The sequence below is a fragment of the Myxocyprinus asiaticus genome, chromosome 30, assembly GCF_019703515.2.
Source record: "Myxocyprinus asiaticus isolate MX2 ecotype Aquarium Trade chromosome 30, UBuf_Myxa_2, whole genome shotgun sequence".
Classification (NCBI taxonomy): Eukaryota; Metazoa; Chordata; class Actinopteri; order Cypriniformes; family Catostomidae; genus Myxocyprinus; species Myxocyprinus asiaticus.
The window spans coordinates 23,309,391-23,336,658 of NC_059373.1; the positions used below are offsets into that span (position 1 = coordinate 23,309,391).

Sequence of the window (27,268 nt, forward strand, 5' to 3'; positions counted from 1 at the left end):
AGCTCCAACCTCATCTTTTCTAGATTTTTCCATTCTTTCTCATAGGCAGTGCTCATCTCATGCTTTTGTTGGTTAATTTCAGCTTGTTGGTATTCTAACCGATCCTTCACCATCATCAAATCTTGTTTTAAAGATTCAATATAATCTCTCTGTCTTTGTAGGTCATCCCTGAAGAGCTCTAACTCTTGCCTTTCTTGCTTTGTATTGTCCTTCTCTTTTGCAATATCTTCACTTTTATTCAGCATTTCCATATTTATCTTCTCAAGTTTCTCTTTCTTTTTCTCTATTCCTTTAACTATTCGTCCCTCCTCCTCAAGCTCATTTTTCTGCTTCTCTAGTATCTGCTCTCTCCTTTTTATCTCAGAAGTTATTGCTTCCAGTTCACTCTTTTTCTTTTCATGCAACGCTTTCATTTCTTCCATGGTTTGCCTCTGGGTTTGTATATTGTTCAACACATGTTCCAGATCACTCTTATTTCTCAGGAGTTCCTCAGTGATCCTATTAAGTTCTTCCTTTGACTTCTGGACAGCTATTTCTTCTGTGTCCTTAAAAACTTTTTCTTTGACCAATTCTACCTTGTCCAATTTTCTTTCTGTCTCTACGTATTCCTTTTCTCGGTTTAAGTCGTCCTTGATTTTTTCCAGCTCTTTTCTTTCTTTCTGCAGTATTTCTCTCATGCTCTCTTGGTCTCGTTGCTCCTGTACAAGTTCTACCCTTTTCCTCTCCAATTGATTCTTGTGTCTTCTGGTGGTTTCTAGCTCTTCTCTAAATCTTCCTAGATTTTCTCGTATTTGTCCAATATTTTGAATTAGCCTCTGGATCTCAAATTTGAAGCTTTCTTTTTCATGTTTTTCTGACTTTCTTTCCTCCATCCTTCTCTCCATGTCAAATTTCAGATCTTGCACCATTTCCCTGATTTTCTCAACCTCTAAAATGAGCCTTTGAATGTCAGTGTTTGTAGTTTCGTCATCTTCTAGATTGGTAGTTCTCTCCATCAAGAGTTCAAAATCATCTCTAGTGCTTTGAATGTTATTCCTTAGCAGCTCCAGATCTTTCCCCTCTCTGTTGATCTCTTCTCTGGCCTTTGCTATCTCAGTCTTCATTCTCTCCATCTCATCCCTTTTTCTCACTACTTGTTTCATTTTCTGATCCAGATCCCTCTTTTCTAGGACTATCTCAGACCTAATGACTTCCAGTTCTCTCTTCTCATGCCTCATTTTTTGAATTCTTTCTTCTAATTCTTCTTTCTGTCTCTGAATTTCCATCAGTTCCACCTCACCTGATGGTAATCCTGGCTCTCTACTTTCAGTGTCCCTTTCACTTTTTAATATAACAGACCTCATTTTACCTAGCTCGGCCCTCTGATGGTTTATATCTACTTTACTCTTTTCAAGTTCTAACTGTTGTCGATGCCCCTCAGCCTTCATCCCTGTCACTGTTTTTATTTGTCTGTTCACTTCTTCCATCATGCGCTCACTTTCCTCATTTGTAACATCTTGTGGGTCGTCAATGCTTAATGCTTCCATTTTATCTGTTAAATCCACTGACACTCCGTCTGTCATTTCAGAGAAACTCTCACTTCCTTCCTTTCCCCTGGGTAATGTATCTTCTGCTTTCTCTCTGGTTGTCTCTTCTAGAAGGCTTTCCAGAATCTCAGATTTCTTCTGTGTGTCAGCCTTTGCTTTATGCAGTAGTTCAGATTGATTATGTAGTTTTTGTTTGTCCAATGCCATTTCTTGTCTTTGACTCTCCAAAGCAGCTCTTTTTTTCTCAAATTCACTTCTCTCTCTACTCAACAAGTCTTTGCTTCTTTCTATTTGCTGTCTTTCATGTTGTATCTCATTCTTCTGCTGCTCATAAGTTTCTTTAATTTTCTGTCTCATGGCTTCAACTTCCTGCCTCATGTTCTCCAGTTCAAGTCTTTCTTTCCTAGTTGTGTTGACTTCTTCTTTCATTCTTCTTAGAACATTTCTAATATGCTCAATTTCGTGGATCAATCTCTGCATGTAAGCACTCATTTCTTGTCTTTCCTCTACTTCAACATCACCACCTCTCTCCATCCTTTTTTCCAGATCATATTCTGTTTTCCAAGCCATTTCACCAGTCTTTTCAACCTCTTGAATAAGCCTCTGTAACTCAGTGTTCATCTGTTCTCTCTCCTCCAGATCGCCACCTCTCTCTTCCATGGGAGATTCCATTCCCTCTTTCGCTCTTTGAATCTCAGCTTTTAGTTGTTCCATCTCACCCCGCTCTATACTTAGCATGATCCTTTCCATTTTAAGCTTCTCATTTGCATTTTCTATGTCAGCCCTTATTTTCTCCATCTCATCTCTTTTTCTTACAGCCTGTCTTATCCTTTGATCAAGATCTTTCCTCTTGCTATCAGTTTCATCATGAAGAAGCTTCAGTTCTCCCATCTCAAGTTTAGTCTTTTGAATCTTATCCTCTAATTCTTGGGTTTGTTTCTGTATTTCAGCTCTCATACTAATGAGTTTCTCCATCTCAGAATGCCTTTTTGTCTCAAACTGCTCTTTTTGAATTAGAATATTTAATCTGATGTCTTCCAGTTCTTGTTTCTCACGTTTGGTTTCTTCCAAATCCTTTTCGTTTTCTTCTCTTTGCTTTTGTTGCAGAGCTGTCATCTTATCATATTTTTCCATTTCTCTCATGACCTCTTTCAACTTTTCATCATTTGATTCTTGTTCTTTTGCTAATTCAGCCTTTAGGTCTTTGATTATGTCCATCTCTTCTTGCAACTTTTTAATTTGTGCAGCCCATTCCTCCTCTGCCATCTTTAGTCTCCTTCGCTCTTCTTGTATTCCTTGCTCTGATTCATCCTTTTGTTTAACCATCTCTTCTTTTAGTTTTTCTGTTTCTGCTTGGAGGAGATGTAGCTCATGAGTTCTCAACTTTACTGCTGTCTTTTCTTTTTCAATTGCCTCTTCCTGATTAAGTAGATTACGTCTGATATCCTCAATACTTTCTCTTTCCTTTTGTAAATTTTCTTCCATCTGTTTTATTACCTGTCTTTCAAGATCAGAATCTTCCCTACATTTCTCTATCTCAGTTTTTGCCTTCTGTAGTTCTAGTTTGCATTCTTTCAGCTTTTTGGCATATGTTTCCAACTCCTCCTTTTGTTGCTGTATCTCAGTATTTTGTTTATATAGGTCTGCTTTCATTTTGCTCTCTTCAGTATCTCCCTCAAGTGCATCTTTCCTTCTCTCACTCATCTCTTGCATTGACTTTTCTATAGCCTCAGTTTTCCTTTGGAGCTCTGCTTTCATTTGCTCTAGATCATCTTTTTCATCTTGAATATTCTTTTTGTTGATTGTTATCAACTCTAATTCTTCATTCAGGTTTGATTTCTTTTGCTTCATGTCATTTATGTCTTTTTCCAGTTGTTTCTTGTTTTCCTCAATTGATTTAAACTCCTCCAACAGCTGTTTCTTAAGGTGGTCCATATTTTCAGTATCCTTCTTAAGCATTTCCCTCAAATTGACCTCCATCAACTGCTTCTGCTCTAACAACTCCGCCTTTTCTCTCTCAAGGTCATGTTTTTGTCTTAATATCTCCACATCAATCTGATCAAGATTATTCCTCTCTTTCTGCAGCTCAGTCCGTGTGATGTCATTCTTCTCCGACTGGATAGCACACTGCCTTTTGAAATCTTCCTTGGTTTTCTCCAGATCCAACCTTTCATTTGTAATCATCTCTTTGTCTACAGCAATGGCTTTTTGCTGTCTTTCTATCTCAGCTTGCATTTCATTCAGGATGTCATTTTTGAGTTTGGCCTCCTCAACAAGATGCTGTCTCTCTTTTTCTAGCTCTGCTGCAAACCTTTGTCCTTCTATGTGAAGGTTTAGCTTTAGCTTCAGGATATCTTCTTTCTCTTTGTGTAGTTCAGCCCTCATATTATACATGTCATCTTTCTCATTCTCAAAAGCTTGTTTCTGAATGCTGAGGTTTTCGAAGTCTCTGGCCAATTCGGCTCTCTTTTGTTCCAAATTCTCCATATCGATTCTTTCCATTATTATGTTGTTTTTCATGTCATCCATTTCCTTTTGTTGATTTTGAAGTTCCACTTTCATTTGATCTAGTTTATTCTCTTTGTGCCTTATTTCTTCCTTCTCATCTTCAATTTGAGCTATTTGTCTCAAGTTCTTTGTATTCATCTGCTCCAGTATGTCTATCTCAACCTGTATCACAGCTCTTCTATTATCTAGATCTACCATGGCTTTGCTAATCTCTGCCTTGGTTTTCTCCAGCTCAGACCTTTCTTCTTGAAGCAGGTCTTTGTCAGATTTAATGACTTCCCTTTGCTTATCTATCTCATCATATGTTCCAACTAAGAACTCTCCCTCCATTTGGCTCTTTTCAGGAAGACTAATAATGTCATCTCTCTGTTTTTGAAATTGGGCTGCCATCTCTTTTAGTTTCTGTCTGTCACTGTTTGTCTCCTCAATTCGATTCTCAAAGTCCTCAGCTTTTATTTGAAGGTCAGTTTTCATCTTCTGTAGCTCTTCCTTCTCATTCTCAATTTTTTGCTTCTCAATTTTTATATTCTCAATTTCTCTCTCTATATCCATTTTCTGTCTCTGCATATTATCCAAATCTCTAGTCAGCAGCCCTCTTTCTTTTTCAACTGCATCTTTTTCTTCAAGTAACTTTATTTTCAGTTGCTTAATGTTCTCCTTCTCCTTCTCTAGCATGACCATATTGCTTTCCATATTCCTCTTCTGTGCCATCAATTCAATCCTTTCTTTTTCTATATTTGTCATTTCTGTCTTTGTAAATTCCATTAAATCATCAGCCTCTCTCTGTAAATGATCAATATCAATCTGTCTCTGGTCAAGCCGATTCATTTCCAGCATGATAATGTTCTTCAGCTCATCCATCTCCTGCTGTTGTTTTAGAACATCTCCTTGGAGCTGTACAAGTTCACTTTCTCTGCGTGATAGATTTCCATTCTCGTTTTCAATAATTTCCACTTGTTTAGAGATGTCCATCCTCATTTTTTCAATAGTGTCCTTCTCGCTCTTTATCTCTGCCACTATCATCTCATGATTTTCCCTTTGTTCTGTAAAATAATCGTTGGCTTTAGCAATTTCTGTCTTGATTTTCTCAAGATCAGCCTTCTCCATTTCAAACTCAGTTGCAACTCTTTGTTGATTGTATTTCTGCACATTAATCTCCTCATTAAGACTCTCAATAATCCCCCTTTCTTCTCGAAGTTGAGCTGCCATTTCTTCTAGCTTCTGTCTTTCATTCTGGATGTCCTGCTTTTGCTTTTCAATATGATCTGCTTCATTTAGCAAATCGGCTCTCATCTGATCGAACTTCTCCCTCTCATCTTCAATAAGCTGCTTCTCAGACATGATCTCATCTTTATCATGTATGTCTGGCTTCATTCTCTCTGTGTCTGTTTCTAATGCATCTTTCAAATGGAAGTGTAATTCCTTCACTTGCTCTGTCATGACTCTTTGTCTGTCAGGATCAGTCCTCTCCTTTTCTGAGACTCTGTTGGCTGCATCCACTGCACTCTGCTGAAAAACCATTGCAGTCTTTGCTTTCCCAAGCAGACTCTCTTCTAATGGGATTTCGAACCTCAAGCGATCTTCTCGCTGTTTTTTAATGTCTGCTCTCATTCTCTCAAGATCATCCTTTCCCATTCTTAACTGCTCCTTTTCATTTTCAAGGATAATTCTTTCTCTTGAGATTTTCTCCCTCATCTGCTGAAGAGTGTCTCTCTCTTGCTGTATCTCTTCCATTGTGATCTCAAGTTTTGCCTTAAGTTCAGCAAGTTGGCATTCAAGATCTTCCTTATCTTTGGTTTTCTCCAGATCAGAATGTTCCTTTCTGATCAAGTCTTTGTCACTCTCAATTGCTTGTTGTTCCTTCTGTATTTCAATATAAGTGTTATCCAAAATATCTTTCTTTCTTTTTGTGTCCTCATCTAGATAACTGAAATCATGTCTTTCTTTTTGGAATTGAGTTGCCATTTCCTCCACCCTCTGTCTTTCGTGTTGTATCTCTAGTTTTAGCTTCTCAATCTCATCCGCTTCTCTTCGTAGCTCATATTTCAATTGTCGCATCATTTCCTTCTCACCCTCAAAAGCTTCTCTCTCAAGTTTGAGACTCTCTGAGTCTTTGTCTAAATTAGCTCTCTTTTTATCTACATCTTCTATATCTCTATTTAGAAATTGCCTGGACTTTTCAAGTAATTTCTTCTCTGTAAGTACCTCTTCCATGAGGAGTTCCACATTTTCGGTCTTCTTTTTCAACTCATTCATCAAGTCCTGTTTTTCTTTGGCCATTGCAGCTCTTTTGCTTTCAACACTATTCTTTTCGTTAGTTGCAAATTCCACAATCTCATCTCTTTCTTTCTGAAGTTGTGCAGCCATTTCTTCCAAATGTTGTCTTTCACTTTCTGTCTCTTCCTTTAGATTTCTAATATCATCAGTTTCTCTTAGAAGCTGGATCTTCATCTGTTCTAATATGTCCTTTTCATCTTCAATCGCACGTTTCTGAAATGTTAACATCATCAAGTCCTGAGACAGATTCTTTCTCTTTTGGTCTAAATCATCACTTTCTTTCTGCAGAAATTTACTGTTATTATCAATTAACTCCCTTTCTTTATGCAAGTTTTGTCTTAGAATTTCCAAGTTCTCAGTGTTTTCTTCCATCTCTTTTTTATCCTTATCTAGTCGACTTCTCTCAGTCTTTACTGAGTCCATAATGGCATTCAATTCTGTTTGTTGTTTATCTAGATCAGCTAGTCTCAGATCAAGCTGACATCTTTCATTTTCAAGAAGGCTCTTTTCATTCTTTGTGAATTCCACAACGTCATTAACTTCTTTTTGTTGTTTTTCTATTTCCTTTTCTATTTCAGCCTTTCGCAGTTCAAGCTGGTTCTTCTCTGTAGTGATGATTCGTTTGAGGTTTTCCATTTCACTTTGTTGTTTATTAATGTCTGCTTGCAGTCGTTTTAGTTCATCTTTTCTGGCTCTTATTTTTTCTTTTTCATTTTCAATATCCTCTGTCTGTTTAGAAATATGCACCCTCATTTGCTCAAGATTCTCCTTCTCTCTTTGTAGATTTGCTGATGCAGATTCGTTTGCAACTTTCATTTCATCCAGAATTTCATTTTTGTTCTTTATCTCTTCAGCAAGACTGGCAATTTCATCTCTGTCTTTCTGAAGTTGTGTTGCCATATTTTCCAAATTCTGTCTATCATTCTGTGTTTCTTCTTTTAGCTTTCTGATGTAATCATTTTCTCTTTGTAGCTGGCTCTTCATCTGTTCTAACTTAGTCTTCTCATCTTCAGACTCTTGTTTCTGAAGTGTTATCATCTCCACGTCCTGAACTAGATTCTTTCTTCTTTGATCTACATCGTCGCCTTCTTTCTGCAACATTTTTCTGTTATTATCAATCATTTCCCTTTCTTTAAGTAAGTCTTGCCTAAGAAGCTCCAAGTTCTCAGTCTCTGTCTTGAGGGCATCTCTCAAATGGTTTTCCATTTGCTGCTTCTGTTCTTCCATCTCTTCTTTATCCTTATCTAGTTGACCTCTTTCATTTCTCATTAGTTCCATTATATCATTGACTTTTGTCTGTTGTTTGTCTAGCTCAGCCTGTCTCAGATCAAGCTGGTTGCTGTCCATTATTATAATGGCTCTGGCATTGTCCACTTCCTTTTGTTCATTCTGAATTTCAGCTTGCAGTTGCTCAAGTTCTTTTTGTTTGTGTCTTATTTGTTCCTTTTCCCTTTCAGTGTCATTTGTTTGTCTTGTGATGTTCGCACTCATCGACTCTAGCGATTCTCTTTCTTTCTGTATCTCTGCCAGTTTGATCTCATTCTCTTCTCTTTGCTCTACAAGTTTCTGTTCAAGATCTTTCTTAGCACCTTCAAATTCACATTTGTTTTTCTCCAGGTCAAGTTTTTGCTTCTCAAGCATGTCTTTATCAAATTGAAAGACTTTCCTTTTCTCTTCAATATCAGCATTCATTTCATCCAACATCATGTGTTTTCTTTTTGTCTCCTCAATGAGATTAATGACATCATCTCTCTCCATTTGGAGTTGAGCTGCCATTTCCTCCACCCTCTGTCTATCACGTTGTGCCTCTAGTTTTAGCTTTTTAATCTCATGTGCTTCTTTTTGGAGGTTAGTTTTCATTTTTTCCATTGTTTCCTTCTCATTCTCAAAAGCTTCTCTCTCAAGTTTAAGACTCTCTGAATCTTTGTCTACATTGGCTCTTTTTCTTTCTACATCTTCCCCATTTCTCTTCAGTAATTCCTTTTCAGTCAATACCTCTTTCAAGAGGAGATCCACATATTCAGACTTCTTTTTCAGTTCATCCATCATGTCCTCTTTTTCACAGATCATTGCAGCTCTTTCATTTTCAAGAAGGCTCTTTTCATTCTTTGTGAATTCCACAACGTCATTAACTTCTTTTTGTTGTTTTTCTATTTCCTTTTCTATTTCAGCCTTTCGCAGTTCAAGCTGGTTCTTCTCTGTAGTGATGATTCGTTTGAGGTTTTCCATTTCACTTTGTTGTTTATTAATGTCTGCTTGCAGTCGTTTTAGTTCATCTTTTCTGGCTCTTATTTTTTCTTTTTCATTTTCAATATCCTCTGTCTGTTTAGAAATATGCACCCTCATTTGCTCAAGATTCTCCTTCTCTCTTTGTAGATTTGCTGATGCAGATTCGTTTGCAACTTTCATTTCATCCAGAATTTCATTTTTGTTCTTTATCTCTTCAGCAAGACTGGCAATTTCATCTCTGTCTTTCTGAAGTTGTGTTGCCATATTTTCCAAATTCTGTCTATCATTCTGTGTTTCTTCTTTTAGCTTTCTGATGTAATCATTTTCTCTTTGTAGCTGGCTCTTCATCTGTTCTAACTTAGTCTTCTCATCTTCAGACTCTTGTTTCTGAAGTGTTATCATCTCCACGTCCTGAACTAGATTCTTTCTTCTTTGATCTACATCGTCGCCTTCTTTCTGCAACATTTTTCTGTTATTATCAATCATTTCCCTTTCTTTAAGTAAGTCTTGCCTAAGAAGCTCCAAGTTCTCAGTCTCTGTCTTGAGGGCATCTCTCAAATGGTTTTCCATTTGCTGCTTCTGTTCTTCCATCTCTTCTTTATCCTTATCTAGTTGACCTCTTTCATTTCTCATTAGTTCCATTATATCATTGACTTTTGTCTGTTGTTTGTCTAGCTCAGCCTGTCTCAGATCAAGCTGGTTGCTGTCCATTATTATAATGGCTCTGGCATTGTCCACTTCCTTTTGTTCATTCTGAATTTCAGCTTGCAGTTGCTCAAGTTCTTTTTGTTTGTGTCTTATTTGTTCCTTTTCCCTTTCAGTGTCATTTGTTTGTCTTGTGATGTTCGCACTCATCGACTCTAGCGATTCTCTTTCTTTCTGTATCTCTGCCAGTTTGATCTCATTCTCTTCTCTTTGCTCTACAAGTTTCTGTTCAAGATCTTTCTTAGCACCTTCAAATTCACATTTGTTTTTCTCCAGGTCAAGTTTTTGCTTCTCAAGCATGTCTTTATCAAATTGAAAGACTTTCCTTTTCTCTTCAATATCAGCATTCATTTCATCCAACATCATGTGTTTTCTTTTTGTCTCCTCAATGAGATTAATGACATCATCTCTCTCCATTTGGAGTTGAGCTGCCATTTCCTCCACCCTCTGTCTATCACGTTGTGCCTCTAGTTTTAGCTTTTTAATCTCATGTGCTTCTTTTTGGAGGTTAGTTTTCATTTTTTCCATTGTTTCCTTCTCATTCTCAAAAGCTTCTCTCTCAAGTTTAAGACTCTCTGAATCTTTGTCTACATTGGCTCTTTTTCTTTCTACATCTTCCCCATTTCTCTTCAGTAATTCCTTTTCAGTCAATACCTCTTTCAAGAGGAGATCCACATATTCAGACTTCTTTTTCAGTTCATCCATCATGTCCTCTTTTTCACAGATCATTGCAGCTCTTTCATTTTCAAGAAGGCTCTTTTCATTCTTTGTGAATTCCACAACGTCATTAACTTCTTTTTGTTGTTTTTCTATTTCCTTTTCTATTTCAGCCTTTCGCAGTTCAAGCTGGTTCTTCTCTGTAGTGATGATTCGTTTGAGGTTTTCCATTTCACTTTGTTGTTTATTAATGTCTGCTTGCAGTCGTTTTAGTTCATCTTTTCTGGCTCTTATTTTTTCTTTTTCATTTTCAATATCCTCTGTCTGTTTAGAAATATGCACCCTCATTTGCTCAAGATTCTCCTTCTCTCTTTGTAGATTTGCTGATGCAGATTCGTTTGCAACTTTCATTTCATCCAGAATTTCATTTTTGTTCTTTATCTCTTCAGCAAGACTGGCAATTTCATCTCTGTCTTTCTGAAGTTGTGTTGCCATATTTTCCAAATTCTGTCTATCATTCTGTGTTTCTTCTTTTAGCTTTCTGATGTAATCATTTTCTCTTTGTAGCTGGCTCTTCATCTGTTCTAACTTAGTCTTCTCATCTTCAGACTCTTGTTTCTGAAGTGTTATCATCTCCACGTCCTGAACTAGATTCTTTCTTCTTTGATCTACATCGTCGCCTTCTTTCTGCAACATTTTTCTGTTATTATCAATCATTTCCCTTTCTTTAAGTAAGTCTTGCCTAAGAAGCTCCAAGTTCTCAGTCTCTGTCTTGAGGGCATCTCTCAAATGGTTTTCCATTTGCTGCTTCTGTTCTTCCATCTCTTCTTTATCCTTATCTAGTTGACCTCTTTCATTTCTCATTAGTTCCATTATATCATTGACTTTTGTCTGTTGTTTGTCTAGCTCAGCCTGTCTCAGATCAAGCTGGTTGCTGTCCATTATTATAATGGCTCTGGCATTGTCCACTTCCTTTTGTTCATTCTGAATTTCAGCTTGCAGTTGCTCAAGTTCTTTTTGTTTGTGTCTTATTTGTTCCTTTTCCCTTTCAGTGTCATTTGTTTGTCTTGTGATGTTCGCACTCATCGACTCTAGCGATTCTCTTTCTTTCTGTATCTCTGCCAGTTTGATCTCATTCTCTTCTCTTTGCTCTACAAGTTTCTGTTCAAGATCTTTCTTAGCACCTTCAAATTCACATTTGTTTTTCTCCAGGTCAAGTTTTTGCTTCTCAAGCATGTCTTTATCAAATTGAAAGACTTTCCTTTTCTCTTCAATATCAGCATTCATTTCATCCAACATCATGTGTTTTCTTTTTGTCTCCTCAATGAGATTAATGACATCATCTCTCTCCATTTGGAGTTGAGCTGCCATTTCCTCCACCCTCTGTCTATCACGTTGTGCCTCTAGTTTTAGCTTTTTAATCTCATGTGCTTCTTTTTGGAGGTTAGTTTTCATTTTTTCCATTGTTTCCTTCTCATTCTCAAAAGCTTCTCTCTCAAGTTTAAGACTCTCTGAATCTTTGTCTACATTGGCTCTTTTTCTTTCTACATCTTCCCCATTTCTCTTCAGTAATTCCTTTTCAGTCAATACCTCTTTCAAGAGGAGATCCACATATTCAGACTTCTTTTTCAGTTCATCCATCATGTCCTCTTTTTCACAGATCATTGCAGCTCTTTCATTTTCAAGAAGGCTCTTTTCATTCTTTGTGAATTCCACAACGTCATTAACTTCTTTTTGTTGTTTTTCTATTTCCTTTTCTATTTCAGCCTTTCGCAGTTCAAGCTGGTTCTTCTCTGTAGTGATGATTCGTTTGAGGTTTTCCATTTCACTTTGTTGTTTATTAATGTCTGCTTGCAGTCGTTTTAGTTCATCTTTTCTGGCTCTTATTTTTTCTTTTTCATTTTCAATATCCTCTGTCTGTTTAGAAATATGCACCCTCATTTGCTCAAGATTCTCCTTCTCTCTTTGTAGATTTGCTGATGCAGATTCGTTTGCAACTTTCATTTCATCCAGAATTTCATTTTTGTTCTTTATCTCTTCAGCAAGACTGGCAATTTCATCTCTGTCTTTCTGAAGTTGTGTTGCCATATTTTCCAAATTCTGTCTATCATTCTGTGTTTCTTCTTTTAGCTTTCTGATGTAATCATTTTCTCTTTGTAGCTGGCTCTTCATCTGTTCTAACTTAGTCTTCTCATCTTCAGACTCTTGTTTCTGAAGTGTTATCATCTCCACGTCCTGAACTAGATTCTTTCTTCTTTGATCTACATCGTCGCCTTCTTTCTGCAACATTTTTCTGTTATTATCAATCATTTCCCTTTCTTTAAGTAAGTCTTGCCTAAGAAGCTCCAAGTTCTCAGTCTCTGTCTTGAGGGCATCTCTCAAATGGTTTTCCATTTGCTGCTTCTGTTCTTCCATCTCTTCTTTATCCTTATCTAGTTGACCTCTTTCATTTCTCATTAGTTCCATTATATCATTGACTTTTGTCTGTTGTTTGTCTAGCTCAGCCTGTCTCAGATCAAGCTGGTTGCTGTCCATTATTATAATGGCTCTGGCATTGTCCACTTCCTTTTGTTCATTCTGAATTTCAGCTTGCAGTTGCTCAAGTTCTTTTTGTTTGTGTCTTATTTGTTCCTTTTCCCTTTCAGTGTCATTTGTTTGTCTTGTGATGTTCGCACTCATCGACTCTAGCGATTCTCTTTCTTTCTGTATCTCTGCCAGTTTGATCTCATTCTCTTCTCTTTGCTCTACAAGTTTCTGTTCAAGATCTTTCTTAGCACCTTCAAATTCACATTTGTTTTTCTCCAGGTCAAGTTTTTGCTTCTCAAGCATGTCTTTATCAAATTGAAAGACTTTCCTTTTCTCTTCAATATCAGCATTCATTTCATCCAACATCATGTGTTTTCTTTTTGTCTCCTCAATGAGATTAATGACATCATCTCTCTCCATTTGGAGTTGAGCTGCCATTTCCTCCACCCTCTGTCTATCACGTTGTGCCTCTAGTTTTAGCTTTTTAATCTCATGTGCTTCTTTTTGGAGGTTAGTTTTCATTTTTTCCATTGTTTCCTTCTCATTCTCAAAAGCTTCTCTCTCAAGTTTAAGACTCTCTGAATCTTTGTCTACATTGGCTCTTTTTCTTTCTACATCTTCCCCATTTCTCTTCAGTAATTCCTTTTCAGTCAATACCTCTTTCAAGAGGAGATCCACATATTCAGACTTCTTTTTCAGTTCATCCATCATGTCCTCTTTTTCACAGATCATTGCAGCTCTTTCATTTTCAAGAAGGCTCTTTTCATTCTTTGTGAATTCCACAACGTCATTAACTTCTTTTTGTTGTTTTTCTATTTCCTTTTCTATTTCAGCCTTTCGCAGTTCAAGCTGGTTCTTCTCTGTAGTGATGATTCGTTTGAGGTTTTCCATTTCACTTTGTTGTTTATTAATGTCTGCTTGCAGTCGTTTTAGTTCATCTTTTCTGGCTCTTATTTTTTCTTTTTCATTTTCAATATCCTCTGTCTGTTTAGAAATATGCACCCTCATTTGCTCAAGATTCTCCTTCTCTCTTTGTAGATTTGCTGATGCAGATTCGTTTGCAACTTTCATTTCATCCAGAATTTCATTTTTGTTCTTTATCTCTTCAGCAAGACTGGCAATTTCATCTCTGTCTTTCTGAAGTTGTGTTGCCATATTTTCCAAATTCTGTCTATCATTCTGTGTTTCTTCTTTTAGCTTTCTGATGTAATCATTTTCTCTTTGTAGCTGGCTCTTCATCTGTTCTAACTTAGTCTTCTCATCTTCAGACTCTTGTTTCTGAAGTGTTATCATCTCCACGTCCTGAACTAGATTCTTTCTTCTTTGATCTACATCGTCGCCTTCTTTCTGCAACATTTTTCTGTTATTATCAATCATTTCCCTTTCTTTAAGTAAGTCTTGCCTAAGAAGCTCCAAGTTCTCAGTCTCTGTCTTGAGGGCATCTCTCAAATGGTTTTCCATTTGCTGCTTCTGTTCTTCCATCTCTTCTTTATCCTTATCTAGTTGACCTCTTTCATTTCTCATTAGTTCCATTATATCATTGACTTTTGTCTGTTGTTTGTCTAGCTCAGCCTGTCTCAGATCAAGCTGGTTGCTGTCCATTATTATAATGGCTCTGGCATTGTCCACTTCCTTTTGTTCATTCTGAATTTCAGCTTGCAGTTGCTCAAGTTCTTTTTGTTTGTGTCTTATTTGTTCCTTTTCCCTTTCAGTGTCATTTGTTTGTCTTGTGATGTTCGCACTCATCGACTCTAGCGATTCTCTTTCTTTCTGTATCTCTGCCAGTTTGATCTCATTCTCTTCTCTTTGCTCTACAAGTTTCTGTTCAAGATCTTTCTTAGCACCTTCAAATTCACATTTGTTTTTCTCCAGGTCAAGTTTTTGCTTCTCAAGCATGTCTTTATCAAATTGAAAGACTTTCCTTTTCTCTTCAATATCAGCATTCATTTCATCCAACATCATGTGTTTTCTTTTTGTCTCCTCAATGAGATTAATGACATCATCTCTCTCCATTTGGAGTTGAGCTGCCATTTCCTCCACCCTCTGTCTATCACGTTGTGCCTCTAGTTTTAGCTTTTTAATCTCATGTGCTTCTTTTTGGAGGTTAGTTTTCATTTTTTCCATTGTTTCCTTCTCATTCTCAAAAGCTTCTCTCTCAAGTTTAAGACTCTCTGAATCTTTGTCTACATTGGCTCTTTTTCTTTCTACATCTTCCCCATTTCTCTTCAGTAATTCCTTTTCAGTCAATACCTCTTTCAAGAGGAGATCCACATATTCAGACTTCTTTTTCAGTTCATCCATCATGTCCTCTTTTTCACAGATCATTGCAGCTCTTTCATTTTCAAGAAGGCTCTTTTCATTCTTTGTGAATTCCACAACGTCATTAACTTCTTTTTGTTGTTTTTCTATTTCCTTTTCTATTTCAGCCTTTCGCAGTTCAAGCTGGTTCTTCTCTGTAGTGATGATTCGTTTGAGGTTTTCCATTTCACTTTGTTGTTTATTAATGTCTGCTTGCAGTCGTTTTAGTTCATCTTTTCTGGCTCTTATTTTTTCTTTTTCATTTTCAATATCCTCTGTCTGTTTAGAAATATGCACCCTCATTTGCTCAAGATTCTCCTTCTCTCTTTGTAGATTTGCTGATGCAGATTCGTTTGCAACTTTCATTTCATCCAGAATTTCATTTTTGTTCTTTATCTCTTCAGCAAGACTGGCAATTTCATCTCTGTCTTTCTGAAGTTGTGTTGCCATATTTTCCAAATTCTGTCTATCATTCTGTGTTTCTTCTTTTAGCTTTCTGATGTAATCATTTTCTCTTTGTAGCTGGCTCTTCATCTGTTCTAACTTAGTCTTCTCATCTTCAGACTCTTGTTTCTGAAGTGTTATCATCTCCACGTCCTGAACTAGATTCTTTCTTCTTTGATCTACATCGTCGCCTTCTTTCTGCAACATTTTTCTGTTATTATCAATCATTTCCCTTTCTTTAAGTAAGTCTTGCCTAAGAAGCTCCAAGTTCTCAGTCTCTGTCTTGAGGGCATCTCTCAAATGGTTTTCCATTTGCTGCTTCTGTTCTTCCATCTCTTCTTTATCCTTATCTAGTTGACCTCTTTCATTTCTCATTAGTTCCATTATATCATTGACTTTTGTCTGTTGTTTGTCTAGCTCAGCCTGTCTCAGATCAAGCTGGTTGCCGTCCATTATTATAATGGCTCTGGCATTGTCCACTTCCTTTTGTTCATTCTGAATTTCAGCTTGCAGTTGCTCAAGTTCTTTTTGTTTGTGTCTTATTTGTTCCTTTTCCCTTTCAGTGTCATTTGTTTGTCTTGTGATGTTCGCACTCATCGACTCTAGCGATTCTCTTTCTTTCTGTATCTCTGCCAGTTTGATCTCATTCTCTTCTCTTTGCTCTACAAGTTTCTGTTCAAGATCTTTCTTAGCACCTTCAAATTCACATTTGTTTTTCTCCAGGTCAAGTTTTTGCTTCTCAAGCATGTCTTTATCAAATTGAAAGACTTTCCTTTTCTCTTCAATATCAGCATTCATTTCATCCAACATCATGTGTTTTCTTTTTGTCTCCTCAATGAGATTAATGACATCATCTCTCTCCATTTGGAGTTGAGCTGCCATTTCCTCCACCCTCTGTCTATCACGTTGTGCCTCTAGTTTTAGCTTTTTAATCTCATGTGCTTCTTTTTGGAGGTTAGTTTTCATTTTTTCCATTGTTTCCTTCTCATTCTCAAAAGCTTCTCTCTCAAGTTTAAGACTCTCTGAATCTTTGTCTACATTGGCTCTTTTTCTTTCTACATCTTCCCCATTTCTCTTCAGTAATTCCTTTTCAGTCAATACCTCTTTCAAGAGGAGATCCACATATTCAGACTTCTTTTTCAGTTCATCCATCATGTCCTCTTTTTCACAGATCATTGCAGCTCTTTCATTTTCAAGAAGGCTCTTTTCATTCTTTGTGAATTCCACAACGTCATTAACTTCTTTTTGTTGTTTTTCTATTTCCTTTTCTATTTCAGCCTTTCGCAGTTCAAGCTGGTTCTTCTCTGTAGTGATGATTCGTTTGAGGTTTTCCATTTCACTTTGTTGTTTATTAATGTCTGCTTGCAGTCGTTTTAGTTCATCTTTTCTGGCTCTTATTTTTTCTTTTTCATTTTCAATATCCTCTGTCTGTTTAGAAATATGCACCCTCATTTGCTCAAGATTCTCCTTCTCTCTTTGTAGATTTGCTGATGCAGATTCGTTTGCAACTTTCATTTCATCCAGAATTTCATTTTTGTTCTTTATCTCTTCAGCAAGACTGGCAATTTCATCTCTGTCTTTCTGAAGTTGTGTTGCCATATTTTCCAAATTCTGTCTATCATTCTGTGTTTCTTCTTTTAGCTTTCTGATGTAATCATTTTCTCTTTGTAGCTGGCTCTTCATCTGTTCTAACTTAGTCTTCTCATCTTCAGACTCTTGTTTCTGAAGTGTTATCATCTCCACGTCCTGAACTAGATTCTTTCTTCTTTGATCTACATCGTCGCCTTCTTTCTGCAACATTTTTCTGTTATTATCAATCATTTCCCTTTCTTTAAGTAAGTCTTGCCTAAGAAGCTCCAAGTTCTCAGTCTCTGTCTTGAGGGCATCTCTCAAATGGTTTTCCATTTGCTGCTTCTGTTCTTCCATCTCTTCTTTATCCTTATCTAGTTGACCTCTTTCATTTCTCATTAGTTCCATTATATCATTGACTTTTGTCTGTTGTTTGTCTAGCTCAGCCTGTCTCAGATCAAGCTGGTTGCTGTCCATTATTATAATGGCTCTGGCATTGTCCACTTCCTTTTGTTCATTCTGAATTTCAGCTTGCAGTTGCTCAAGTTCTTTTTGTTTGTGTCTTATTTGTTCCTTTTCCCTTTCAGTGTCATTTGTTTGTCTTGTGATGTTCGCACTCATCGACTCTAGCGATTCTCTTTCTTTCTGTATCTCTGCCAGTTTGATCTCATTCTCTTCTCTTTGCTCTACAAGTTTCTGTTCAAGATCTTTCTTAGCACCTTCAAATTCACATTTGTTTTTCTCCAGGTCAAGTTTTTGCTTCTCAAGCATGTCTTTATCAAATTGAAAGACTTTCCTTTTCTCTTCAATATCAGCATTCATTTCATCCAACATCATGTGTTTTCTTTTTGTCTCCTCAATGAGATTAATGACATCATCTCTCTCCATTTGGAGTTGAGCTGCCATTTCCTCCACCCTCTGTCTATCACGTTGTGCCTCTAGTTTTAGCTTTTTAATCTCATGTGCTTCTTTTTGGAGGTTAGTTTTCATTTTTTCCATTGTTTCCTTCTCATTCTCAAAAGCTTCTCTCTCAAGTTTAAGACTCTCTGAATCTTTGTCTACATTGGCTCTTTTTCTTTCTACATCTTCCCCATTTCTCTTCAGTAATTCCTTTTCAGTCAATACCTCTTTCAAGAGGAGATCCACATATTCAGACTTCTTTTTCAGTTCATCCATCATGTCCTCTTTTTCACAGATCATTGCAGCTCTTTCATTTTCAAGAAGGCTCTTTTCATTCTTTGTGAATTCCACAACGTCATTAACTTCTTTTTGTTGTTTTTCTATTTCCTTTTCTATTTCAGCCTTTCGCAGTTCAAGCTGGTTCTTCTCTGTAGTGATGATTCGTTTGAGGTTTTCCATTTCACTTTGTTGTTTATTAATGTCTGCTTGCAGTCGTTTTAGTTCATCTTTTCTGGCTCTTATTTTTTCTTTTTCATTTTCAATATCCTCTGTCTGTTTAGAAATATGCACCCTCATTTGCTCAAGATTCTCCTTCTCTCTTTGTAGATTTGCTGATGCAGATTCGTTTGCAACTTTCATTTCATCCAGAATTTCATTTTTGTTCTTTATCTCTTCAGCAAGACTGGCAATTTCATCTCTGTCTTTCTGAAGTTGTGTTGCCATATTTTCCAAATTCTGTCTATCATTCTGTGTTTCTTCTTTTAGCTTTCTGATGTAATCATTTTCTCTTTGTAGCTGGCTCTTCATCTGTTCTAACTTAGTCTTCTCATCTTCAGACTCTTGTTTCTGAAGTGTTATCATCTCCACGTCCTGAACTAGATTCTTTCTTCTTTGATCTACATCGTCGCCTTCTTTCTGCAACATTTTTCTGTTATTATCAATCATTTCCCTTTCTTTAAGTAAGTCTTGCCTAAGAAGCTCCAAGTTCTCAGTCTCTGTCTTGAGGGCATCTCTCAAATGGTTTTCCATTTGCTGCTTCTGTTCTTCCATCTCTTCTTTATCCTTATCTAGTTGACCTCTTTCATTTCTCATTAGTTCCATTATATCATTGACTTTTGTCTGTTGTTTGTCTAGCTCAGCCTGTCTCAGATCAAGCTGGTTGCTGTCCATTATTATAATGGCTCTGGCATTGTCCACTTCCTTTTGTTCATTCTGAATTTCAGCTTGCAGTTGCTCAAGTTCTTTTTGTTTGTGTCTTATTTGTTCCTTTTCCCTTTCAGTGTCATTTGTTTGTCTTGTGATGTTCGCACTCATCGACTCTAGCGATTCTCTTTCTTTCTGTATCTCTGCCAGTTTGATCTCATTCTCTTCTCTTTGCTCTACAAGTTTCTGTTCAAGATCTTTCTTAGCACCTTCAAATTCACATTTGTTTTTCTCCAGGTCAAGTTTTTGCTTCTCAAGCATGTCTTTATCAAATTGAAAGACTTTCCTTTTCTCTTCAATATCAGCATTCATTTCATCCAACATCATGTGTTTTCTTTTTGTCTCCTCAATGAGATTAATGACATCATCTCTCTCCATTTGGAGTTGAGCTGCCATTTCCTCCACCCTCTGTCTATCACGTTGTGCCTCTAGTTTTAGCTTTTTAATCTCATGTGCTTCTTTTTGGAGGTTAGTTTTCATTTTTTCCATTGTTTCCTTCTCATTCTCAAAAGCTTCTCTCTCAAGTTTAAGACTCTCTGAATCTTTGTCTACATTGGCTCTTTTTCTTTCTACATCTTCCCCATTTCTCTTCAGTAATTCCTTTTCAGTCAATACCTCTTTCAAGAGGAGATCCACATATTCAGACTTCTTTTTCAGTTCATCCATCATGTCCTCTTTTTCACAGATCATTGCAGCTCTTTCATTTTCAAGAAGGCTCTTTTCATTCTTTGTGAATTCCACAACGTCATTAACTTCTTTTTGTTGTTTTTCTATTTCCTTTTCTATTTCAGCCTTTCGCAGTTCAAGCTGGTTCTTCTCTGTAGTGATGATTCGTTTGAGGTTTTCCATTTCACTTTGTTGTTTATTAATGTCTGCTTGCAGTCGTTTTAGTTCATCTTTTCTGGCTCTTATTTTTTCTTTTTCATTTTCAATATCCTCTGTCTGTTTAGAAATATGCACCCTCATTTGCTCAAGATTCTCCTTCTCTCTTTGTAGATTTGCTGATGCAGATTCGTTTGCAACTTTCATTTCATCCAGAATTTCATTTTTGTTCTTTATCTCTTCAGCAAGACTGGCAATTTCATCTCTGTCTTTCTGAAGTTGTGTTGCCATATTTTCCAAATTCTGTCTATCATTCTGTGTTTCTTCTTTTAGCTTTCTGATGTAATCATTTTCTCTTTGTAGCTGGCTCTTCATCTGTTCTAACTTAGTCTTCTCATCTTCAGACTCTTGTTTCTGAAGTGTTATCATCTCCACGTCCTGAACTAGATTCTTTCTTCTTTGATCTACATCGTCGCCTTCTTTCTGCAACATTTTTCTGTTATTATCAATCATTTCCCTTTCTTTAAGTAAGTCTTGCCTAAGAAGCTCCAAGTTCTCAGTCTCTGTCTTGAGGGCATCTCTCAAATGGTTTTCCATTTGCTGCTTCTGTTCTTCCATCTCTTCTTTATCCTTATCTAGTTGACCTCTTTCATTTCTCATTAGTTCCATTATATCATTGACTTTTGTCTGTTGTTTGTCTAGCTCAGCCTGTCTCAGATCAAGCTGGTTGCTGTCCATTATTATAATGGCTCTGGCATTGTCCACTTCCTTTTGTTCATTCTGAATTTCAGCTTGCAGTTGCTCAAGTTCTTTTTGTTTGTGTCTTATTTGTTCCTTTTCCCTTTCAGTGTCATTTGTTTGTCTTGTGATGTTCGCACTCATCGACTCTAGCGATTCTCTTTCTTTCTGTATCTCTGCCAGTTTGATCTCATTCTCTTCTCTTTGCTCTACAAGTTTCTGTTCAAGATCTTTCTTAGCACCTTCAAATTCACATTTGTTTTTCTCCAGGTCAAGTTTTTGCTTCTCAAGCATGTCTTTATCAAATTGAAAGACTTTCCTTTTCTCTTCAATATCAGCATTCATTTCATCCAACATCATGTGTTTTCTTTTTGTCTCCTCAATGAGATTAATGACATCATCTCTCTCCATTTGGAGTTGAGCTGCCATTTCCTCCACCCTCTGTCTATCACGTTGTGCCTCTAGTTTTAGCTTTTTAATCTCATGTGCTTCTTTTTGGAGGTTAGTTTTCATTTTTTCCATTGTTTCCTTCTCATTCTCAAAAGCTTCTCTCTCAAGTTTAAGACTCTCTGAATCTTTGTCTACATTGGCTCTTTTTCTTTCTACATCTTCCCCATTTCTCTTCAGTAATTCCTTTTCAGTCAATACCTCTTTCAAGAGGAGATCCACATATTCAGACTTCTTTTTCAGTTCATCCATCATGTCCTCTTTTTCACAGATCATTGCAGCTCTTTCATTTTCAAGAAGGCTCTTTTCATTCTTTGTGAATTCCACAACGTCATTAACTTCTTTTTGTTGTTTTTCTATTTCCTTTTCTATTTCAGCCTTTCGCAGTTCAAGCTGGTTCTTCTCTGTAGTGATGATTCGTTTGAGGTTTTCCATTTCACTTTGTTGTTTATTAATGTCTGCTTGCAGTCGTTTTAGTTCATCTTTTCTGGCTCTTATTTTTTCTTTTTCATTTTCAATATCCTCTGTCTGTTTAGAAATATGCACCCTCATTTGCTCAAGATTCTCCTTCTCTCTTTGTAGATTTGCTGATGCAGATTCGTTTGCAACTTTCATTTCATCCAGAATTTCATTTTTGTTCTTTATCTCTTCAGCAAGACTGGCAATTTCATCTCTGTCTTTCTGAAGTTGTGTTGCCATATTTTCCAAATTCTGTCTATCATTCTGTGTTTCTTCTTTTAGCTTTCTGATGTAATCATTTTCTCTTTGTAGCTGGCTCTTCATCTGTTCTAACTTAGTCTTCTCATCTTCAGACTCTTGTTTCTGAAGTGTTATCATCTCCACGTCCTGAACTAGATTCTTTCTTCTTTGATCTACATCGTCGCCTTCTTTCTGCAACATTTTTCTGTTATTATCAATCATTTCCCTTTCTTTAAGTAAGTCTTGCCTAAGAAGCTCCAAGTTCTCAGTCTCTGTCTTGAGGGCATCTCTCAAATGGTTTTCCATTTGCTGCTTCTGTTCTTCCATCTCTTCTTTATCCTTATCTAGTTGACCTCTTTCATTTCTCATTAGTTCCATTATATCATTGACTTTTGTCTGTTGTTTGTCTAGCTCAGCCTGTCTCAGATCAAGCTGGTTGCTGTCCATTATTATAATGGCTCTGGCATTGTCCACTTCCTTTTGTTCATTCTGAATTTCAGCTTGCAGTTGCTCAAGTTCTTTTTGTTTGTGTCTTATTTGTTCCTTTTCCCTTTCAGTGTCATTTGTTTGTCTTGTGATGTTCGCACTCATCGACTCTAGCGATTCTCTTTCTTTCTGTATCTCTGCCAGTTTGATCTCATTCTCTTCTCTTTGCTCTACAAGTTTCTGTTCAAGATCTTTCTTAGCACCTTCAAATTCACATTTGTTTTTCTCCAGGTCAAGTTTTTGCTTCTCAAGCATGTCTTTATCAAATTGAAAGACTTTCCTTTTCTCTTCAATATCAGCATTCATTTCATCCAACATCATGTGTTTTCTTTTTGTCTCCTCAATGAGATTAATGACATCATCTCTCTCCATTTGGAGTTGAGCTGCCATTTCCTCCACCCTCTGTCTATCACGTTGTGCCTCTAGTTTTAGCTTTTTAATCTCATGTGCTTCTTTTTGGAGGTTAGTTTTCATTTTTTCCATTGTTTCCTTCTCATTCTCAAAAGCTTCTCTCTCAAGTTTAAGACTCTCTGAATCTTTGTCTACATTGGCTCTTTTTCTTTCTACATCTTCCCCATTTCTCTTCAGTAATTCCTTTTCAGTCAATACCTCTTTCAAGAGGAGATCCACATATTCAGACTTCTTTTTCAGTTCATCCATCATGTCCTCTTTTTCACAGATCATTGCAGCTCTTTCATTTTCAAGAAGGCTCTTTTCATTCTTTGTGAATTCCACAACGTCATTAACTTCTTTTTGTTGTTTTTCTATTTCCTTTTCTATTTCAGCCTTTCGCAGTTCAAGCTGGTTCTTCTCTGTAGTGATGATTCGTTTGAGGTTTTCCATTTCACTTTGTTGTTTATTAATGTCTGCTTGCAGTCGTTTTAGTTCATCTTTTCTGGCTCTTATTTTTTCTTTTTCATTTTCAATATCCTCTGTCTGTTTAGAAATATGCACCCTCATTTGCTCAAGATTCTCCTTCTCTCTTTGTAGATTTGCTGATGCAGATTCGTTTGCAACTTTCATTTCATCCAGAATTTCATTTTTGTTCTTTATCTCTTCAGCAAGACTGGCAATTTCATCTCTGTCTTTCTGAAGTTGTGTTGCCATATTTTCCAAATTCTGTCTATCATTCTGTGTTTCTTCTTTTAGCTTTCTGATGTAATCATTTTCTCTTTGTAGCTGGCTCTTCATCTGTTCTAACTTAGTCTTCTCATCTTCAGACTCTTGTTTCTGAAGTGTTATCATCTCCACGTCCTGAACTAGATTCTTTCTTCTTTGATCTACATCGTCGCCTTCTTTCTGCAACATTTTTCTGTTATTATCAATCATTTCCCTTTCTTTAAGTAAGTCTTGCCTAAGAAGCTCCAAGTTCTCAGTCTCTGTCTTGAGGGCATCTCTCAAATGGTTTTCCATTTGCTGCTTCTGTTCTTCCATCTCTTCTTTATCCTTATCTAGTTGACCTCTTTCATTTCTCATTAGTTCCATTATATCATTGACTTTTGTCTGTTGTTTGTCTAGCTCAGCCTGTCTCAGATCAAGCTGGTTGCTGTCCATTATTATAATGGCTCTGGCATTGTCCACTTCCTTTTGTTCATTCTGAATTTCAGCTTGCAGTTGCTCAAGTTCTTTTTGTTTGTGTCTTATTTGTTCCTTTTCCCTTTCAGTGTCATTTGTTTGTCTTGTGATGTTCGCACTCATCGACTCTAGCGATTCTCTTTCTTTCTGTATCTCTGCCAGTTTGATCTCATTCTCTTCTCTTTGCTCTACAAGTTTCTGTTCAAGATCTTTCTTAGCACCTTCAAATTCACATTTGTTTTTCTCCAGGTCAAGTTTTTGCTTCTCAAGCATGTCTTTATCAAATTGAAAGACTTTCCTTTTCTCTTCAATATCAGCATTCATTTCATCCAACATCATGTGTTTTCTTTTTGTCTCCTCAATGAGATTAATGACATCATCTCTCTCCATTTGGAGTTGAGCTGCCATTTCCTCCACCCTCTGTCTATCACGTTGTGCCTCTAGTTTTAGCTTTTTAATCTCATGTGCTTCTTTTTGGAGGTTAGTTTTCATTTTTTCCATTGTTTCCTTCTCATTCTCAAAAGCTTCTCTCTCAAGTTTAAGACTCTCTGAATCTTTGTCTACATTGGCTCTTTTTCTTTCTACATCTTCCCCATTTCTCTTCAGTAATTCCTTTTCAGTCAATACCTCTTTCAAGAGGAGATCCACATATTCAGACTTCTTTTTCAGTTCATCCATCATGTCCTCTTTTTCACAGATCATTGCAGCTCTTTCATTTTCAAGAAGGCTCTTTTCATTCTTTGTGAATTCCACAACGTCATTAACTTCTTTTTGTTGTTTTTCTATTTCCTTTTCTATTTCAGCCTTTCGCAGTTCAAGCTGGTTCTTCTCTGTAGTGATGATTCGTTTGAGGTTTTCCATTTCACTTTGTTGTTTATTAATGTCTGCTTGCAGTCGTTTTAGTTCATCTTTTCTGGCTCTTATTTTTTCTTTTTCATTTTCAATATCCTCTGTCTGTTTAGAAATATGCACCCTCATTTGCTCAAGATTCTCCTTCTCTCTTTGTAGATTTGCTGATGCAGATTCGTTTGCAACTTTCATTTCATCCAGAATTTCATTTTTGTTCTTTATCTCTTCAGCAAGACTGGCAATTTCATCTCTGTCTTTCTGAAGTTGTGTTGCCATATTTTCCAAATTCTGTCTATCATTCTGTGTTTCTTCTTTTAGCTTTCTGATGTAATCATTTTCTCTTTGTAGCTGGCTCTTCATCTGTTCTAACTTAGTCTTCTCATCTTCAGACTCTTGTTTCTGAAGTGTTATCATCTCCACGTCCTGAACTAGATTCTTTCTTCTTTGATCTACATCGTCGCCTTCTTTCTGCAACATTTTTCTGTTATTATCAATCATTTCCCTTTCTTTAAGTAAGTCTTGCCTAAGAAGCTCCAAGTTCTCAGTCTCTGTCTTGAGGGCATCTCTCAAATGGTTTTCCATTTGCTGCTTCTGTTCTTCCATCTCTTCTTTATCCTTATCTAGTTGACCTCTTTCATTTCTCATTAGTTCCATTATATCATTGACTTTTGTCTGTTGTTTGTCTAGCTCAGCCTGTCTCAGATCAAGCTGGTTGCCGTCCATTATTATAATGGCTCTGGCATTGTCCACTTCCTTTTGTTCATTCTGAATTTCAGCTTGCAGTTGCTCAAGTTCTTTTTGTTTGTGTCTTATTTGTTCCTTTTCCCTTTCAGTGTCATTTGTTTGTCTTGTGATGTTCGCACTCATCGACTCTAGAGATTCTCTTTCTTTCTGTATCTCTGCCAGTTTGATCTCATTCTCTTCTCTTTGCTCTACAAGTTTCTGTTCAAGATCTTTCTTAGCACCTTCAAATTCACATTTGTTTTTCTCCAGGTCAAGTTTTTGCTTCTCAAGCATGTCTTTATCAAATTGAAAGACTTTCCTTTTCTCTTCAATATCAGCATTCATTTCATCCAACATCATGTGTTTTCTTTTTGTCTCCTCAATGAGATTAATGACATCATCTCTCTCCATTTGGAGTTGAGCTGCCATTTCCTCCACCCTCTGTCTATCACGTTGTGCCTCTAGTTTTAGCTTTTTAATCTCATGTGCTTCTTTTTGGAGGTTAGTTTTCATTTTTTCCATTGTTTCCTTCTCATTCTCAAAAGCTTCTCTCTCAAGTTTAAGACTCTCTGAATCTTTGTCTACATTGGCTCTTTTTCTTTCTACATCTTCCCCATTTCTCTTCAGTAATTCCTTTTCAGTCAATACCTCTTTCAAGAGGAGATCCACATATTCAGACTTCTTTTTCAGTTCATCCATCATGTCCTCTTTTTCACAGATCATTGCAGCTCTTTCATTTTCAAGAAGGCTCTTTTCATTCTTTGTGAATTCCACAACGTCATTAACTTCTTTTTGTTGTTTTTCTATTTCCTTTTCTATTTCAGCCTTTCGCAGTTCAAGCTGGTTCTTCTCTGTAGTGATGATTCGTTTGAGGTTTTCCATTTCACTTTGTTGTTTATTAATGTCTGCTTGCAGTCGTTTTAGTTCATCTTTTCTGGCTCTTATTTTTTCTTTTTCATTTTCAATATCCTCTGTCTGTTTAGAAATATGCACCCTCATTTGCTCAAGATTCTCCTTCTCTCTTTGTAGATTTGCTGATGCAGATTCGTTTGCAACTTTCATTTCATCCAGAATTTCATTTTTGTTCTTTATCTCTTCAGCAAGACTGGCAATTTCATCTCTGTCTTTCTGAAGTTGTGTTGCCATATTTTCCAAATTCTGTCTATCATTCTGTGTTTCTTCTTTTAGCTTTCTGATGTAATCATTTTCTCTTTGTAGCTGGCTCTTCATCTGTTCTAACTTAGTCTTCTCATCTTCAGACTCTTGTTTCTGAAGTGTTATCATCTCCACGTCCTGAACTAGATTCTTTCTTCTTTGATCTACATCGTCGCCTTCTTTCTGCAACATTTTTCTGTTATTATCAATCATTTCCCTTTCTTTAAGTAAGTCTTGCCTAAGAAGCTCCAAGTTCTCAGTCTCTGTCTTGAGGGCATCTCTCAAATGGTTTTCCATTTGCTGCTTCTGTTCTTCCATCTCTTCTTTATCCTTATCTAGTTGACCTCTTTCATTTCTCATTAGTTCCATTATATCATTGACTTTTGTCTGTTGTTTGTCTAGCTCAGCCTGTCTCAGATCAAGCTGGTTGCCGTCCATTATTATAATGGCTCTGGCATTGTCCACTTCCTTTTGTTCATTCTGAATTTCAGCTTGCAGTTGCTCAAGTTCTTTTTGTTTGTGTCTTATTTGTTCCTTTTCCCTTTCAGTGTCATTTGTTTGTCTTGTGATGTTCGCACTCATCGACTCTAGAGATTCTCTTTCTTTCTGTATCTCTGCCAGTTTGATCTCATTCTCTTCTCTTTGCTCTACAAGTTTCTGTTCAAGATCTTTCTTAGCACCTTCAAATTCACATTTGTTTTTCTCCAGGTCAAGTTTTTGCTTCTCAAGCATGTCTTTATCAAATTGAAAGACTTTCCTTTTCTCTTCAATATCAGCATTCATTTCATCCAACATCATGTGTTTTCTTTTTGTCTCCTCAATGAGATTAATGACATCATCTCTCTCCATTTGGAGTTGAGCTGCCATTTCCTCCACCCTCTGTCTATCACGTTGTGCCTCTAGTTTTAGCTTTTTAATCTCATGTGCTTCTT

At 36.7% G+C, this 27,268-nt stretch overlaps 2 protein-coding genes across 2 annotated transcripts in view; one reads left to right on the forward strand and one right to left on the reverse strand.

Moving 5' to 3' along the window:
• The window catches only part of LOC127421662 (uncharacterized), a 726,036-nt gene that overhangs the window by 213,007 nt on the left and 485,761 nt on the right, over positions 1-27,268 (forward strand). The gene's annotated exons all lie outside the window — the stretch shown is intronic.
• The window catches only part of si:ch211-250g4.3 (muscle-specific protein 300 kDa), a 64,971-nt gene that overhangs the window by 22,051 nt on the left and 15,652 nt on the right, over positions 1-27,268 (reverse strand). The window contains exon 5 of the mRNA XM_051663335.1: positions 1-27,268. This exon is cut by the window's left edge and continues 22,051 nt beyond it; it is cut by the window's right edge and continues 8,551 nt beyond it. Coding sequence (XP_051519295.1) covers positions 1-27,268 — 27,268 coding nt within the window.